Source organism: Ceratotherium simum, chromosome 2 (assembly GCF_057802395.1).
Source record: "Ceratotherium simum simum isolate JZ-2026a chromosome 2, ASM5780239v1, whole genome shotgun sequence".
NCBI lineage: Eukaryota > Metazoa > Chordata > Mammalia > Perissodactyla > Rhinocerotidae > Ceratotherium > Ceratotherium simum.
In genome coordinates this window covers 23,978,215-23,997,085 of record NC_141901.1, presented here as the reverse complement: position 1 = coordinate 23,997,085, position 18,871 = coordinate 23,978,215, and the positions used below count along the sequence as shown (strand labels likewise).

The window sequence follows — 18,871 nt, the reverse complement described above, 5'->3', positions numbered from 1 at the left end:
AGGGTAATGAAATAGTTTAGAAGAGGCAACAGGCCAGCTTACACAGCTTAGTACACCTACCACAAAACCTGCAGGCACAAACGTACTAGTGTAATAATTTATTAGGTAATTTACAGGTACAAAGTGCAAATGACTTGATGTCTCTGTTTCCCCAACCCCTTGAACTCTCTGGATTTCTTAGTTTGTGAGGAAAGCAAAGGGTTAAAAGCAGACAGTTGCTAAATTCCAAAACAAGACAAGATTTCAAACATGTATATTATCTTGATATCAAAAGGTATAGTAAAACCAAACTTTCATTATCCCACAATATTCCTTTCCATTTAAAACTTGGATAGTATAGTACTTGAGACTGAAGATTTGGTTTCAGCAATTAACCAGATTTAATTGCTTTCGGAAGGTAAATAGAAGGCTCTGACAGTTACCAACTCTTCTGACCAAAAACAGTAGAGACAAATAGATAATTAGTTTTAATGGAGCTTAAAAAACCTGTGAGAAGGTTACCTTGACCCTTTGGCCTCCAGTCCACAAAATAATACTTCATTCTGTAAGCTAAAGTGGAAAGCAAGTTTATGGATTAACTCTTTCGAGCACATGAACAGGGCCTAAAATCACAATATGTTAATCAGGATATGAAAAATTAACTTTTCACAGAGGTTTTCAGAGGTGTTAGTTTGTCAAGAATGACCTATATATAGAGTTATTTGTTAATAAATTCACACAACACAAAGCAGTAATTAATCAATGGATTTTCATTTTTCTTTCCCCTAAACTAAAAGGGGATAATTATACTGTCATTATTACTTAATGATGACTATATCTGCTAATTAGGACATTTCATAATATTCTGAAAACTTTTACTAGAAAATGTGGAAAATCCTAGAACTATAGTTAATACTATAGGTAGAAACCCAAAAAATGAGAAATTAAACATTTTAAAGTACTTATTACAATTTTTACTAGGCAAATCCTTATAACACACATGCCTTTTTTGGGGTATTCATCTGGTTTATTTTTTTAAAAAATAACTGTAGTAAATGCTTTAATACAAAAACTTAAAGTCCAAGACTATAAAGTTAACTACTGCTTTCTAATTTAAGCTGAAGCTTCTATTAAGAAAACCCATTGTAAAAACTTTTATAATTCAGTATGATTCAATATAAAATCACTACTTAATAAAAATGCACACAATTCTTGATCCCAAAGTCTAAAAAAGAAGAAATTTTCACTCTTCATGTTTTAAAAATTTTGATTCCAACACTCATACAGAGCCAACTGCAGGATTTATTAGACCTGCTCTTAACCACTTCATAAAAAATGTTAGCCCCATCTCACACAGCTGTATCATTAAAAAGCAAAACAAAACATTTTAGAAACAAAATCACTAAAACAGTTAAAATTACTACTTAAGAGTATTAGGTCTCCAAGTTGGTATCTCCCCACAACAGATTTGCTGGCTTCCTCAAACTTCTGAGGTAAAACAAAAATAATCTTATAGCTGCCCTTTTGTTCTGAAGACAAGTTTCCTAATAAAATAAATGTCTACAGAATTGGTTCAGTAAAATAAAATCTCTCCCCCAACCCAGGGACCTTTCCTTGAAACTGAATAGAAAAAAGAAACAACTGCTAGGGAAACAGGGGCATAGCCCAGTCTCTGCCTTTCTCAGGCATCCTGTGAGGGTGTCTGTCACAGGATGGAAAGAGTGGGCTTCTGTAGAGCACCTCATCCTACCGGTTACGGTGACCTACCTTCCCCAACAAAATGCAGGCATTTTACATGGCTCAGGATAGTAAAAAGGTGGATTAAGCAATCTGTACAATTTTAAAAAGCATTATCAAGCCCTCTCAAAAAGAAACTAAAATGGTTGGTTGTGAATGACTGTGAATGACTCAATGATTTCTGAGATGAACTAATTAGGACGCAATAAGCATATGGTTCTCCCAGTGAAATCAGGCCCTCTGGAGGGAAACGAGTTGTAGTTTGCAAGAACTCAAAGATACTTTGGATCCACTCACTGTAAAGCTTGCCAAAAACATGAAATGAAATTCTTTACTAAGAAGACTAAAGAAGATGCACTATATTTAAAAGTCATGGTCAATTTTACTGGGATTTAGAATAAAAAATATTTACAACAAACAGCATTTAGATCTCACTTGTCAGGAAAATATTTTTTCATTATTAAAAAAGAAAATTGTTGTAAACTTGTTTCTTCTGTTATCTGTTTCAAGCATTTAACAGAACCTCTTCAGAAACTCCACAGCACAAAAATAAACAACATGCAAACTCTAAGAACAACTTTACAGTCTTTGAAAAATAATATAAATTGGAAAGAAAAGTATATATGTAATTAAAGCAGAGTCAGAGCTCCAGCCTGAACTTAGCCAATAAGGGCAGGTGGTCTGAAGAGTTATTTTCATTTGGAAGTCCATTCACGGTCCACAAGTCTTGCTCTGTAAGAAGTGATAGTCTAGCCAGAAGTTTCAAGCCACCAACCAAAGCAACTTCAGCTCCTACATTAAAGAAACACATACATATTTAGTGAAACCGTGTCAACGGGCTATTGTAAATTAATCATATAAGTCTTTTTTCCTAAATAACGATGATAGAGAACTTGAGACCCCTCTGGAAGTCAGTTTTTAGAATGTGATTCAAGTTTTACTGAGTTATAATTTAATTATAATTCTCAAACAGCAGTTTCAGATTTTTTTCTATTTCAGATATTTCTATTTCAAGTTATGCAAATAATCTTTAGAAGAAAATATCAACGTAATATACAACAATGCTAAGAGTAATTTGATATTAACAACTACATAAGCAATTCATCCAGCAACTATTTTGTAGTTGCATAAAACCAGACAGACCCAGCCACAGCTGAGTAGGAAGTTTATAAGGTGACTGGAGAATAAATTAGTAAAGTTTGGTCCCAGAGAGTCAGTACCCACAGAAGTAGAGTAAAAGATGACATGCTCTTTGTTAATTAACATTTGAGATTCTGGTCCATGACACACTCCCGCCACCTAGTGAATGTTTACGGCAATGACAACTACCAGAACCATTACAAATTCAAATCTGTAGAGTTGATCTAGTGAGGAGGAGCAAGCCATCTCCTGAGTATTACTAATAAGGTTATCCTCAGTAGGAAACAACAAACAAACAATGGAAAAAGGGAAAAATAAAAAGAGCACAGAAAAAAATGGGAAAATCAGAAAAGATAAAGCAGCTGCCCACATTTTTCTGAATGGTATTTTTTGACTTCCAATTAAGCTGCATTTTCTTCCTCACTTTGAATCCTTTAGTTAATATCTAAAATCAGATTTTCATTGAATCATACAAGGAAAATGTTTTATCATCTTTGCTTTTTGAAAACACAGTCATATCACAGACTTCTCTTTCTCAGATCCAATACAGTCACGTGCCACATGATGACGTTTCGGTCAATGACGGACCACATATCCAACGGCGGTCCCGTAAGAATTAGTACCGTACAGCCTAGGTGTGTAGGAGGCTATACCATCTAGGTTTGTCTAAGTACACTCTGTGATGTTTGCACAATGATGAAATCGCCTAACCACGCATTTCTCAGAACGTATCTCGTCGTTAAGCAACACATGACTGTATTCCAGGGTCAACCTGACAAATTGTCTATTGGCAGTATAAGCATGTTACTACAATGAAGGCAGCATGCCTTAGTAAAATTTAAGCACAAAACTATATGATGATCATTAACACAATATATTCACTTGCTGTCACAGGAAAACAGTAAATTTATGGCAAGTAAAACCAAAGGGCAATATGAAAGACTTCTAACTCAACAGCTGACTGGAATTGGAGGGTAGAGCTGAGGATATAATTTGCTTAGAGGTGTTTTACTGCCTCCATCTTTTGCAGGTAATTAACTGATTTATTCCAATATATTACCAATTTATCAAACATATCACCAATTTAAAAATATTTTTAACTTCTAAATCTCGAACTTCAACTAGATGTTTAGCTAACTTTTGCAACTTTAGCCTTGAGATTTTAGTTGCTGTGTTCTCTAGCAGAACTTAAGATTACATGCATTCTTTACCCGGCTGCCCAGCAGCATCTTCCTTTTCAGCAGAATAGAAAATATAATCCACAGTTATGGCACTTCGGGAATGACAGGTGGTCACTTCTGGAATTCCAGTGTCAGGAAAATAATGTGAATAAACAGATGACAAGCTGAAATGGTGCTGTAAATTCGAAGATAATCTAAATTGAAAAGAAAGAGTGGTTAGCATCCATCAACTTTTTCATGATTTTTATAATTCCTCCTATTGAAAGCACTTTTTCATTTACTTTCCAGACAAAGCCAGACATTAAGACAAACTTTATTTAAATAGATCATGTCACAATTTGGCATTCATTTATTCATGTGGTTATATATAAAACCCATTAACAAGGCTGTGATACATGGGGGGAAAAAAAGCTCAATAATTAACATACCAATGTGATTTTTTATTAATTATAACATTTTTGAAAGCCTCCATTTACTACTGAACATGTATTCTAAAACAATTTATAAATTTTTTTTGTGTGTTTTTAAGAAAGAAAATCAAAGTTGCTTTCAGGACTGCTATCTAGAACCCACCATACTTTTGATGTCAAAGGGGCCATATTTTTCTACAATCATTCTTGCTATGATATTTGAGATAATTTTGCATGCATCTTAAAATAGCTTCTATAATGGTTTACACTCACCACACACTACAAATACATGTGATGTTATGGGTAAAGGTTTAAAAATAATTTCCTATTAATACATCATGAATGTTAATGATCCTCTATGTCATGAAAGAAAACAAAATTAGAAAGAAATTTTTTTAATTCATCCAACAGTTACCAAACATCTACTAAGTTCCAGGCACTACCTTAGGAGCCGAGAATACACAGATAAAGATGTTGCTCTGCTTTTAAAGAGCTCACATGTCAATGAACAAAGGTAATTCCTTCAAAATGCCCTTACTTCCAAGTTTTAGCAACTTTTTATGTCTAAGGACTTATATTTACAATATTATTAAATGTAAAATAGGTCTCCTGCAAACTGTTATCTTACTATCAACTTTCCAGATATCAACTATGCATATAAACACACTGTATTTAGATACTTAAAAGTATCTTTTCTTATACCTCATATTGCTATGAAAAGATTTTAGAATTACTCAAAACTGTGTGTTAATCAGATTAGCCTTTTTTGTGTGTGTGTGAGGAAGACCAGCCCTGAGCTAACATCCGTTGCCAATCCCCCTCTTTTTGCTGAGGAAGATTGGCCCTGGGCTAACATCCATTGCCAATCCTCTTCTTTCTTGCTGAGGAAGATTGGCTCTGTGCTAACATCTGTGCCCATCTTCCTCTGCTTTACATGGGTTGCCGCCACAGCATGGCTTGATGAGTGGTGTGTTGGTCCACGCCTGGGATCCAAACCTGCGACCCCAGGCTGCCAAAGCAGGGCGCACGAACTTAACCGCTGGCTGGCCCCAGATTAGCCTTTTTATTAATCTTACTCAGGGAAGTTTTTACTATATTTCAAAGGTTTAATTATAAATTTTTAAGTATTCTTTTTTAAAAATTCAAAACAATTGCTTCCTTTCTTACTAGGCTCTTTTATATGAGACAACATTTTCTCAAAACAAGATAAGACTGAGAAGTAGATAAAATGAATGAGAGAAGATTCTAATTTGGTCCCTAACTTTATTTTATTTATTTATTTTTTTTAATTTTATTTATTTATTTTTTCCCCCAAAGCCCCAGTAGACAGTTGTTTGTCATAGCTGCACATCCTTCTAGTTGCTGTATGTGGGACACGGCCTCAGCATGGCCGGAGAAGCAGTGCGTTGGTGCGCGCCCGGGATCCGAACCCGGGCCGCCAGCAGCGGAGTGCGCGCACTTAACCGCTAAGCCACGGGGCTGGCCCATGGTTCCTAACTTTAAATGTTAAAAACCAAAACTATAAAAGAGCCACAATATAAAACAATCAGGACACTTCAAGAATCTCTCAAAGAGACAGGATTTAAGTTTCCATCTTGTTGTATTAACATACATCTGTTTGTCAACCTTAGCCCCAAACATTCATACTTCTTTAATAATAAGGAATCTAGGCATCTGCATCCCTCTACCTCTGACGACCTTTTCCTGTAGTTCAAGACATAAGTATAAATAATTATCTTTTCCCCCGGCATATCTTTTTTGGATCAATTCTCCTATCGATTGTTTTGAGGTCTAGTAAGTCAAAGGAGGCTAACGATCCTTCTGAAATCTAAAAGATATTTTTCTGTGATCTTGACCTTTGTTTAAATATGTAATAGCAATAAATTTCAAAGAGTACTAGCTGGCCCACATCCACAGACACGTTCCCTTTAAATAACATTGCTTAAGCACTCACTATGTGCCAAACATCGAGCTTTACACGCCTTGTCTCATCTAATCCTCATAACAACCCAAATTACAGATAAGGAAACTGAACCTCAGAGATGTTAAGTTTCTTGCTCAAAATCACACAGCTACAAAGCAGCAAAGTCAGGATTAGAACTCAGGTCTATTTGACTTAAGAGCCAGTATGCTTCACCAGCATCTGGTGAATGAAGACTATCACTGTCTTCATTGTTTAGCCAAGTAATTGTTGAGAAATGATTTTTTCACTCAACTAAAGCCAGCAAATGTCTACTGTTGCTTTCCAGAACTCACTTTTCAGCTGTCACTAGGACCTCTGTTTTGTCCAGCTGTGTCTGCGCTGGATCACTGTCTATAAGAACAAAGAGAAATATATTAATACTATCAATATATTGTTTTGTTCTAGTTTGTCTCAGTATAGTTCTCTTACTCTAGGAACAATATTTAAGACATATCTAGTTTAGACAGATGCCTAGCTAAATGTTTCATCCTGGAATCTATATATTTTGATGGTCTCCGGAATTAGCAAAAATAAGATGCAAACATTTTCAAAGCAACATGCAAGTAATTCATGCAAAGATAATTTTGGAAGTTCAACTTCAGGTAAATTTAGAGCTCTTTAAAAAAAGGAATAAGCAAACAACTATATGTTTTTATACAAGAGCATTCATCCCTGAGATGTTACTCCTTTAAAAATTTAGTTGTATGTCTTCAAAGGGAACACTATTATCAAGAAGACTGCCAAAAGGTATTGCAAACACTTACCTGTCTTTTCTACTTTTGGTACCTGCTGTACCTCATACACACAGTTCTGTGAGATACCTAGGTTTGGGGGCCAAATTGGAATAGATAAAATTCTTTGTCCCCGTGAAGACTGTTCCTGGCCAGATACCTAAACAAAATTTCAACAGGTATCTTAAGTGAATAGATTCTAATTAGTTTATGTATTGAAAAGTTTATATCTTAAATAAAAGGGAATCCAAGAATGGTAAATACTATCCTTTATTCATTATATTAAGGGATTATTTGTGCTTATAAAATCTTCTTCAAATTCAGTTCAGAAAGCACTTATTATTTACATGAAAATGGCAATCTGTTCCTATACATGTTTTTCTCTAATTTGGACATCTAAATGATCTATAGCTTTGGACTAACACTGCCCCTCCTTTCTTGCTACCTGCAATATAGCTCCTATTATAAAAAATACTATGAAAGATCAACTTTTACAAAATTTTAAACTACCACTCGAAACTCAGTGGTCGAGAGCGTATTTTGGCTAAAAATACTGAAGATGAAATGATCTAAAGTAAGCAGAAGAAAGCACAATGAAAATAAAAACATGGGATAAATTATACTCAGCTAAAGAATTAAAATATTTATCATTATGTAAAGGAAAAGGTATGTAATAAAGAAATAGTAAATTACTGTTTTGCCAACTGTATTGCCCACATTCAGCATTCAAAATTCTATTCTACCATCTCGTGAGTAGTTCCTTGTTTATGAAGTATTCATGTCTGTCAATGCTTTTATTTTTCTTCTTCTCGTCCATTTTGGATTTTTTGCTGCCTGCCAATTCCTTCAAACAGAATGTTGTCACGAATAGATGGAAAAGATGAAATTCAACCAAGTGAATATAATTACTTATTAGCAGTTGTGGAAAATCATCACAGCTTGGTAAAGTGAGGGTAGTGGATCATGCATGGTTTTCAACTAGCCCTGTGATGACTATCCTCACATTACAACAAACTGAGCTACTAAGACTGCCTCCTAATGACGATGAAGCGAGTACTTACCTTTCCTATGGCAAGTCCTTCATAATTCAATTTTCCTTCCTTTATAAAGCTATAGAGTGGAGAACCAGGAACAGAATTAAAGTCACCACACATAACAATAGGGCAGAAACTGCCATCTTTCTGATGGGCAACACTGGAAATCTCTGCCAGGAGCATTGCCAACTGGGTCAGCTTAATATCACCTCGTCTTGGATTATACAACAGATGTGTGTTAGCCACGCAGATCGCAGGAGAGGCAGTGCTTGGAATTCTGGGCTGCAAGAGTAACACTAATCCAACATTGTCTCTGTCCAACAGTGGAACATCAGGGCGGTAGAATTCCACTGGGTTCACTGATAAGAGTGAAAATTTGGAGTGTTTGAAGCAAATGGCACAGCCATCAGGTTTCCTTCCTGTCCGCATCTTGTATTCACAGTGATAACCTATAAGAAAGATGGAAATTTAAAACAAGGGACTGTCATATATATATATGGCAAAACACAGCTCTCCTAATATTTTTGAACAATGTTTACCAAAGCGTATTCTGCAAAACATTAGTAATGTAGGATGTTAATAACTGTTAGAATCAAAAAAGTTTGGGACTGGGTCTAATACGTCTCTTTACTGGCAGACTTCAGTTTTAAATATGCTAATGTGTATTATAATACTCTCATTTCCATCCTAGTAAAAGTCAGAGTCACACACAGACAGTAAGGCCTTATAATAATCTACCCCCTCTCTCCCCTACCCCATTTCTCTGACCTTTTTGCCTCTAGCTTTTCCCTCCACTTTATGTGGGACGCTGCCACAGCATGGCCTGACAAGCGGTGTGTCGGTGTGTGCCCGGGATCCAAACCCAGGCCGCCAGCAGCAGGGTGTGCACACTTAACCGCTATGCCACAGGGCCAGCCCGTAATGTGCTATTCACTTATTTATTTGGTTTATTGTCGGCCTTTCTCCACTAGAATGTACGCTCCACAAGAGCAGAGAATTTTTTTTGTTCACTGCTATATTCCCACTGCCTAGAACAGTGCATGACGTACAGTAAGCACTCCAAAAATATATGCTGAATGAATGAATGCAAAGTAGGCAGCATTTCTCAAACGGATGACCTGTTTCTTGAAGTGTTTATTCATCAAACAAGTTTTTAGCTTCTATCCATTAGGCACTGGTAGACACTTGTGTTATAATGATGAACTAGACAGAATGGTCCCTGATTTCACAGAACTCAGAAACTTAGGGGTCTGGTGCTGGGCAGAGCAAGTCCTGAAAAGGAAGTTAAGAGATTCTTACACATCTTTCCGTTTGAATTAAAATTATATATCAACACAAAAGTTTCCACTTGAAATATCTCAATCTTTTCCTGTCTTTTTGAAATGAGTATTAGGTTTTTTCAAAATTAAGATTTTTGGCCCCAATATGCCACACATCTTTGTTAGCAAGTTATGCTTTAACAACACACAAATCTTAAAGAAGTAAATTTGGCTAAAATAAAAGTTACATTGTACCCAATGATTCCAAACTTGGCCTGATCTCTGTTCCATAATGATCTTCTTGAACTTCTTGCAAACAAAGTACCTTAGAAGAAAAAAATGGCTTGAATTAAAACAAAGAGATGCAAATATGAACTTTCTGGTGCTTTCAATTTTAAAAACAGGCTTCTAAAATTCTAAAAACCTGATGAAAGTTGAAATAAAACACATAATTCTTTCTTTTGTAATTTATAGATCTATCCAATTACTGTTTCCAAATCTGATCAGTTCTCAAAACCCTGGCCTTTTTTTTTTTTTTTTGTGAGGAAGATCAGCCCTCACCTAACATCCATGCTAATCCTCCTCTTTTTTTTTGCTGAGGAAGACCGGCTCTGAGCTAACATCTATTGCCAATCTTTCTCCTTTTTCTTCCCCCAAAGCCCCAGTAGATAGTTGTATGTCATAGTTGCACATCCTGCTAGTTGCTGTATGTGGGACGCAGCCTCAGCATGGCCAGAGAAGTGGTGCGTCAGTGAGTACCCGAGATCCAAACCTGGGCCGCCAGTAGCAGAGCGCACGCACTCAACTGCTAAGCCACAGGGCTGGCCCAACCCTGGCCTTTCTTTAAGCACATGAAGCTCTCTTACTATCCGAAACTGGTATTTCCGAAAAGAAATAATTTTAATTTACATGTCAGGATATTTTTCCTGAATTTACATGGTCATTAGTACTAAATCTTTCTAGTCTTTTCTTAAGAGGTGATTTCTTTGAATGCCATCATCTAGATTAATTTTTGCATGATTTAAATTTCAAATCAAAAGAAATATTTATGAAATATTTATTGAATACTTAATATGTTGCCAGGCCCTGTCTTAAAACTGACCAATACTTAAAACTTTTTGGATCTTTTTTGAAAAGTTAGATGATTATTTATAGCAACAACCATTAGCAAATGACTCTTTGGAAGTCACGATACCTTGTTAAAAACTGTTCCATCACTATATGTAAACATCTTCCCTTCTTACCCCACAAACAAAAGGGATAAAACCATTTAGTTTACAAATGAACCATTTAACCCAACTTTTTCTTGTGTGAAGAACTCTGATGATATTTTGCACTTACATCTGCATCAAAGTGTTTAATTTCTTTCAGAATATTGGGAAACCTAAAACTCCAGTGTAATACTGGCCGCCGGCAGTGTCTATAGAGGTGTGAATTGTCTTCCAATAAATCTTGTGAAAGTATATTATAGGACATCACTGAAAAGTCAAACTTGTTCTCACTATCTTCACATTTGGAGTCAACATCATTGTCTCCTAGGATCTTCGTTTTTTCTTTATTATGGTTACATATATATTCCCAATGTCGTGTTATCGTGCCTATTAAAATATATTGGACAAAATATAAATTAATAAAAACAGACCATATATTTTCCTGTACATAAATATTTTCTTGCCTTTAAAAATTCCCATAGGCCATCAACAAAATGTTTTTCCCTAGGAAATGGCAATGTAGCACTGTTAACTAGAAGTTGTCAGCAAACTGATTACAAAGTAAAATAATATATTGACCGACCAAGAGGTACAAAACAGGTTTAAAAAGATCTAGCAAGTCATTCTGGAGGCTGGGAGTGTGTGTTAATAAAGCTGAGACTATACAGGAGCTGTGGTTTTCATTTCTTGATGGTTAAGCAGCAGCTCTGCCACTGACACGCTTAGCAACTTTATAGCCATAATAATATATTTGTATGTCACAGTTGGCTTTTCAATAAGATGACTTCACATCATACTTTATTCTGTATTAATAAGATAAGATCATCAGTTGATTAACGAAGTTCCAGAAACAACTCATCTCAGAATTCTGGTTTAGACATGAATGAAGTATGTATAATGGCAATATATGAAGCAGTATTTAGTGTCTCAAACACTAAAGTGGAACAATGCCAACAAAATGAACAAAATAAATCTTTTTAATGCACACCGAAGCAAAAGTTAAATGTAACATAGTTACAGAATGCTAGTAAATGATAATGGCTGGTTGACAAACCTAGCATGCAGCAACCAGGCATGTGTGATAGTTTATATTCAGCAAAGACATCATGTACCCTGAAAAAGTGATGAAAAGAGAATCGAAAAGCATGAGATTTTGCAATTATAGGCAGTCCTCGACTTAGAAATGACCACCATATATATTCACCTTTAACTTTGTCTACCTCACCCCACCATTTAAGAAGATAAATACCCTTAACTGCCATGGAAGCCATGAAGAAAAATGTGGAAATTTTAGAGAATCTATGAGCTCAAACGAAGGAGAAAACAAGAAGTGGGAAGAACTCGGGAAAACAGACTTAGAGGTGGACTTCCCAGCATGATTAGATTACACGAAGAATCTCAGCTCTAGACTCTCTCCTTTTTCCTGCATGACGGTTTTCACTTCACTGGATTACAATGGCTAAAATTTTGCCAACTAAAAATTAAATGGAGGAAAAATATTCTGTACACAGCAGAAAAACAGACTAAAAGGAAATACACCAGAATTTTTAAGAGTAGTTATCTCTGAGTGGTAAGATTGTGGAAGATTGTTCCAAATCTTCTACAATGACGATATATTTACAATCAGAATACCAACACACTCTACAAAAATGCCAATGAAGTAAAAATTGAAAAATACCCTCTGGTAAAGGAGTTTAATTAGACTGCTTTCCTCAAAATCTAAATACCCGTATCTGCTGCACTGAAGGAATAGAAATTTTGGCCAAAGGATGGAAGAGGAAGATAACTTTTATGAATAGTGAAGTCTGAGTGGAACAAGGGAGTTGGAGACATGATACCATGAAGGTACTAGGAGCCTGAGGTGAAGGGTAAAGAAAAAAAGTAGAAGGAAAGAAAACCAAACTAAAGCCTTCAACTATTACAGAATTTATCCTAGAGCTTGTCCTGTGCCCGGGAAAGGGAAGGAAACTATCTCCTTACCAGTTCTTCCCTGAATATGGAGAATTCTATTCTCAAAGGCCCAGAACTAAGGCTAACTGTACCAGCTCAGAAGAGCTCCTTTGAGATTTATAACATAGTTTCTATGGGGAAAACAGAACCGATTCTCAACAAGTGATTATCTAGAACACAGTTCATTCATAAATTGGGGACTGCCTATAATGGTTTTAGCCACAAATCATAAAGTCTTCACACATATAGGAGATGAAAAGGGCTCTAGTCATGCAAACAAAATGTAACCTATTGTCACAAAGTTATATATAAAGTTTTAATGTGCTGGTGTCACCAGCACATTAAAATAAGAAAGATGAAAAGTCTAAAAAACTTGTTCTTATTTTCTTGTAAAATATGTATAAGTAAAGGCATATAAACACTTTAAGATTTTTGTAGTTCTAGCAATTAAGCGTTTGTTAAGCCAATTCTTTGCAATTCCATTTTTTAAATAACCAAGACCATCAGATTATCTAATTAACGCAGTGGCTTCCAAATTTCTAGAGCTTATACAACCCTTCAACATTACCAGAGAACATCAATCTCTGGTATGTTGGGACTGGGGCTGGGATGATGGGGCAAACACATTTATCCTGCTTTTAATAAACATACAGAAATGTGTTCGAAAGCTAGGGTTCCATGGAAGACAATTTGAAAACTACTGATGGAGTGGATAGTCTTTGGCCTTCATATACTTCACAACATAAATTCACACTACAAAAGCTTATATACCTTCCATGTCAGGAGGAACAAGGTGATCACAGCAGAGAAGACAGATGAATCAAAGAAAGTAAGCAATAGGCCTGATCAGGTTTTTAGGGTGCCTAATTAAAAAGTCATAATTGTGTCACACAAATCCTTCAAATACCACTTTAAAGTGATAGGCAAGTTAGCAATGCTGTTCTCTTGATTGAAAAGGATTAGTGAAATATCAGAAGTCACAAATATGGCTTAACGAAGAGCATTTTCCTTATTCACAATACCTAGGAAGAATGGACATATAAAGAGTCAGGTTGCAATCAAAGTTTATCAGTATGTAAATGTAATTCCCCATCCATTAAAGGGAAAACAACAACACTACAATTTTCCGAGTACCTACTATGAAGCCAACAGTGTGTTAGGCACTTTGACATGTCTCATTTCATCCTCAACAGGCTTTCAAAGTAGGCATTATTTTAAACCAGGAAACCAAGGAGGAGAGAGGTTCAGTAACCAGTCCAAGTTCACACGATTAGTGGTAGAGCAGAATGAGAGCAGGGAGCGGTTCCTAAGCCCATGCTTATGTCACCATGCCACAGCTCCTCCTGACAGCACACCAGTTAGAAAAGGCTCAAGAAAAGAGCAGCGTGCTGACCTGATGAACAATGTGAATACGTGAATGAAAAGCAATCTCATGTCATCATATAGCCCTAGATTTACAGATTATGGATTGTTCTTAGGAACCTAATTTTAATGCCTCTAAATATACCTTTCATTCATTCAAACAAATATTTGTTTATAAACACATGCTGTGGTTAAATACTATACAAATAGATTTCCACTTCTGAGTGCTTAGAATTTATACTCAAACATGTAGTAGAATTTCTACATAAAAGCACACTAACTAACTAACTTTTTGGTTAATCTTCTAGCTCTGACTTCCAGGTGAGACTCACTCTGAATGTCTTCCTTTGACAAACTTAGGTCAGCTCCCTACACAGTAACATCCACAAGGCCTATTTTGAAATATCGTCTGAGGAATTATCTTCACTGAAAACTATAGCTGAGTAAGAAAGACAATTCCAAATTCTACTTAGATAATTCATGTATACTTTGGAGGTGGGGGACAGAGCTGGCAGCACAGAGGGAGTCTAGTAAATTGTTTAGAGTAAAAAGAATATGAGAAAAATTGAAACAATCAACATATGTAGAAAAAATCATTTCTCAAAGTCGAGTAAGATGTGGTTCCCTTTTTAAAAGATAAAACTTCCCACAGATTCTCAAGATTACATCTATAGATTCCAGTATGGGAAACACAGATTTAATAAGCTAAAATCTTATTCTATATAAAAAAAATCTTTCATTTATGATTGTTTCTACTTAAAAGTCCTTTCATTTTACATAAAAAAGTTAGCATTAAAAATGAGAACAGGAAATTTAATTTTTTTTATAGATCTATGGACTCCCAAGAATACATTCACCAATTTCTTGGAAGTCTAAAGACCTTTGTTCCCAAAACCCTGGATTTGAAAATTATTCTTAAATTAAACCTACCATTTTAATCTATTCCTCCATTCTTTTCCAACCTTATTCTATATGTAGAGTCATTTCTATTTTCACTGTCAGAAATACACAATTAATAGAAGACAAAAAAATAAAGCATTCACTTAAAAAAAGAATTTATTTTTTCCTAACAGAAAACTTGTTGGTGCTATTTGAGTCAATCCTGACTCCCAGGAATGCCGTATAGCAGGGGGTCTTTTTGCGCCATCCTCTCATCTTCCAGGTGCTATATTAGACAATACTCCGCTGCTATTCATAGGGTTTTCATGGCCAACTTTTTCAGAAGTGAGTGGCCAGGTGCTTCTTCCTAGTCTGTCTTAGTCTGGAAGCTCCGGTGAAACCTGTCCACCATGGGTGACCCTGCTGGTATGTGAAATACCGGTGGCAGAGCTTCTAGCATCACAGCAACACGGAGCTGCCACAGTATGACAACCGACAGACAAGTGGTGTGGTTCCCTGACCAGGAAACGAACCCAGGCCACAGCACTGAGAGTGCCAAATCTTAACCACTAGACCGAAAGGGCTGGAAAACTTTAGCCAGAAAACTTTAGCTAAAAACAAACACCAAACACCTTTAAAATCTGCATGAGATTTTCTTAAGGATTAGAAATGAAAGTTTCACCTTAGTCTACGGCTTATGTCTATTTCTGCACCAAGATAAATGTTACCTTTACCTTGGTGTTTTCTTCGTTTTGATGAAGGCTCATCTCCCTCAGAGTTCATGATGTAACTAGAGAGATGAATCAAAGATGTCTGGCTCAGGTTGTCAGGTCTCCAGTTCCAGTACTGAAACTGAGTTCTAGACTCAAACAAATAAGATGGTCTCCAATTTAGTGAAAAATGCCTACTACTGAAGTACGGGTAAGGAGCACGAGAGTAATGTCCAGGCCACCTCATACAACTAGAAATATGTCTGTTCCAGCAACACCTTTGCAGATTCTCCCACGGTGTAGTCCAGTCTCTGCCCAGACTCTTCTGGTGGTGGGGTAACATGGGGTATCTAAAAGAAATAAATACACTCCTTGAGGTACCACTTTTTGTTCCACTACAGTACACAAAACCTAAATCTGTTTCCTCAAGGGAAGATAATGTCTAATACTCAAAATCTTACTTCTAAATCTGTGAAGAATGGGGAAGGGAGCAGCCATGATTTAACTACTAGTAGCAATATCTCAATATCTCTAAACAACTATGAATGGTATCTTAACACTTAACATAGAATCCACCAGGCTCCCAAAACACCATATACATGTCAAAAAGCCCACGGTCAACTGAGAGATCAATCAACCATCAAACTGGTATTCAGAGTAGCTTTCTAGCATCTAATAAAACTCACTGGACAAATAAAATCCACAGCAAACAAAATACTTAAATCAAATATAGAACACATAAGCTGACTATAATTCAAGTGAATCCTCCAACTTGGGTTTGGAGTAAAAACAGGTTTCTGCAGTCTTTTATACCAGGGTTATATTTTCCAAGCATCTCTATAGCTAAGAAGACAAAAGCCTATCACAACTTCACAACTATCTCTCTTGCTAGTCAGTGGGTGGATAATTTATTTTTCCATTCTTCTTTTTTTTAAAAGTATGTTTCTCCTTGAGGGAAATGAAAGAGGACAGAGATTACTTACTTACTTACTTACTTAATCAATACTCCAAATCCAACAGCACCAATTTAACCTACCATCTAAAATATCTCCAGAGTAGTGTTAACATTATTTTGAATAGATATGCTGCTCTCAGGCTCTCTTAAGAAACAATGCAACTCAAGCACCACCTTGTTCTTACTACCCTATACTGGCAAAATGTTAGGATTCAGAGAATGACTTTTATCCTTTTCTCCAGAATTAATCAAAGGTACATTTCCAAGAGTGTCAATAATGTCCACTTCTATCTCTAAAGGAACTTTGGTTAAACTGTACTTAGTATTATTTGACTTTTATATGTTCTTTTCATTTTAACAGCATTTAAATTTTTTACTATATATTTTTGCAGCTTATGCAGTCTCAAATTGTTCTCTAAATTCAACTTAATTGTAAATCTTTAAAGACATGACATGGGCAGACTATCCTGCTTTGTGACAACTCTGAAAGCCATAGAGATTTGGGCACTTGCTCCATTCATTTTCTATGCTAATAAGCTACCCTATTGAAATATAACACTTGTACTACAAAACTTATTCTCTATATTCGTAGTTAACTTATATAGACGTCTTTTTTTTTAATTTTATTTATTTATTTATTTATTTATTTATTTATTTATTTATTTATTTATTTATTCCCCCCAAAGCCCCAGTAGATAGCTGTATGTCACAGCTGCACATCCTTCTAGTTGCTGCATGTGGGACGCGGCCTCAGCATGGCTGGAGAAGTGGTGCGTTGGTGCGAGCCCGGGATCCGAACCCGGGCCGCCAGCAGCAGAGCGCGCGCACCCAACCGCCAAGCCACGGGGCCGCCCCTATAGACGTCTTTATTTCTTATGATGAGCTCCTTCGAGGCCAGAGCTTTCTTATTCAGTTTAATCCTGGTCTCTTCCCAAGTGCCTAGCACAATGCCTGGCACACAGCTGGTACTCAGGAAAACAATGTTGAACTGAATTGTCATCAAGTCCCAGGGCTATAGGAGTTAACACTAGACCCCCCATAACTTATGTAATAATTAATACAGTGCTGTGCTTCCCATGTGTGGTACACGAGTCGGTTTCATATGGCACACAATTAAACATATTGATTTTTAATATCTAAGTGTTTATCTTAAAGTGTATTAGGAAAAAAAACCATAATCAGTACATCAAACCCAAGATCTCGCGGATACTGCTTAGGGCGACGCTAATGTAAGCAGCATCTGCTAAAGTGGATTTTTAAATTGACTTTTAAATAAAGTCAATTTCAAAATATCCAGTAAGCAATGCAGAGGTGGAACAAGAATTTGATAATAATCATAGAGGTTGGTATACAAGTGACTAGAGTTTGAGAGACACTAACACACCAACAAACAACAAACCCCTGGGCTTGTGTGCACCACGCGCGCCTCCCTCCAGGTCAGGCCGCCCCGGGACCTACTGCGGACAGGCGGCCTCCCCGCAGACGGTCAGCCCCTGGAGGGTGCTGCGAGGCCGGGAGGCTCAGGTTGGCTTGGAAGCTGGATTTGGGGCAAGCGGGCCGGGCTCCACGGCCAAGCCTGGTCGGGAAGGCACGAGCCTGGCGGGCGGCCGATATGCTCCGCGCCCGGGCCCCGAACCTCCTGGACCCAGCGTCCCGCCGGCTGCGCGCCGGCTTTACCTATCCCTCAGGCTCTCCAGAGGCTCGTCCCGGCCGCACCACCGCCCCGACCCTCTTCCTCCTCCGTCCTCCCACCCAGCCACAGCCCGCCCCGCCCCGAGTTAACCCGGGCCGCCCGCGCCCGCCCCTTCCTCCTCCCTCCCGCCACCCAGCCCTACTGACCGGCCTCTCCCCACCACACAGCGGCCGTAGCCCCTCCTCACACAGCGCCAAGCTTCCATCTTCCCCTCTGCAGGCGTCCAGTTCTCAAGCCCCGTGTTCAACCTCAACCTCTACGTCCGATTTGGCGGCTGAAAGCACCAGAGGCTCCCCATCACTAGACGTCGGCACTCCGGGCCCGGCTGCAAGGCATGCTGGGAGGTTCAGTCGCGCGCGCCGCCAAGTCCCCATCTTGCGCCGCGAAAGTCACGAATTGCCTCAACTCTGAATTGCGTTCAAGAAGCATGCGCAGAGCGTGGGAAGCATGGGCAGCCATTTCGGAATAGGGCAAAACGCCCGACATCTGTCTTAAAGAAACAGAGAGAAATAAACAAACTAAAGGCTGAAAAAGCGTTATTAAGGCCTATGTGTGGGCGGGTACCGTGCGGTTACTGTTTGAGAGCTAAGAAGAAAAAAAACTTGAGCGTATTTTTATAATGACCTTGGGATTCGAAAGGTGCATGGGTTCCCATAGAACTGTGGTACCAAGGATTT

At 37.5% G+C, this 18,871-nt stretch overlaps 1 protein-coding gene across 4 annotated transcripts; it reads right to left on the bottom strand.

Annotated features, from left to right (window-relative positions):
* Nucleotides 1–83: 83 nt before the first annotated feature.
* ANGEL2 (angel homolog 2) lies at nucleotides 84–18,542 on the bottom strand. Of its 4 annotated transcripts, none has more exons than XM_004424900.3 (9): nucleotides 18,341–18,542; nucleotides 15,571–15,896; nucleotides 10,776–11,032; nucleotides 9,690–9,759; nucleotides 8,203–8,624; nucleotides 7,175–7,301; nucleotides 6,704–6,761; nucleotides 4,068–4,231; nucleotides 84–2,508 (listed from the first exon to the last, which is right to left on the bottom strand). In XM_004424900.3, the coding sequence occupies exons 1-9, from the start codon at nucleotides 18,397–18,399 to the stop codon at nucleotides 2,357–2,359; spliced, it is 1,635 nt and encodes a 544-aa protein (XP_004424957.2). In that variant the 5' UTR covers nucleotides 18,400–18,542; the 3' UTR covers nucleotides 84–2,356. The 4 variants fall into 4 exon arrangements, with proteins under 4 accessions (XP_004424957.2, XP_087295290.1, XP_087295284.1 ...); XM_087439164.1 differs by having other exon boundaries at nucleotides 18,382–18,541; XM_087439158.1 differs by lacking the exon at nucleotides 18,341–18,542 and adding an exon at nucleotides 17,960–18,187.
* Between the last annotated feature and the right edge of the window lie 329 nt (nucleotides 18,543–18,871).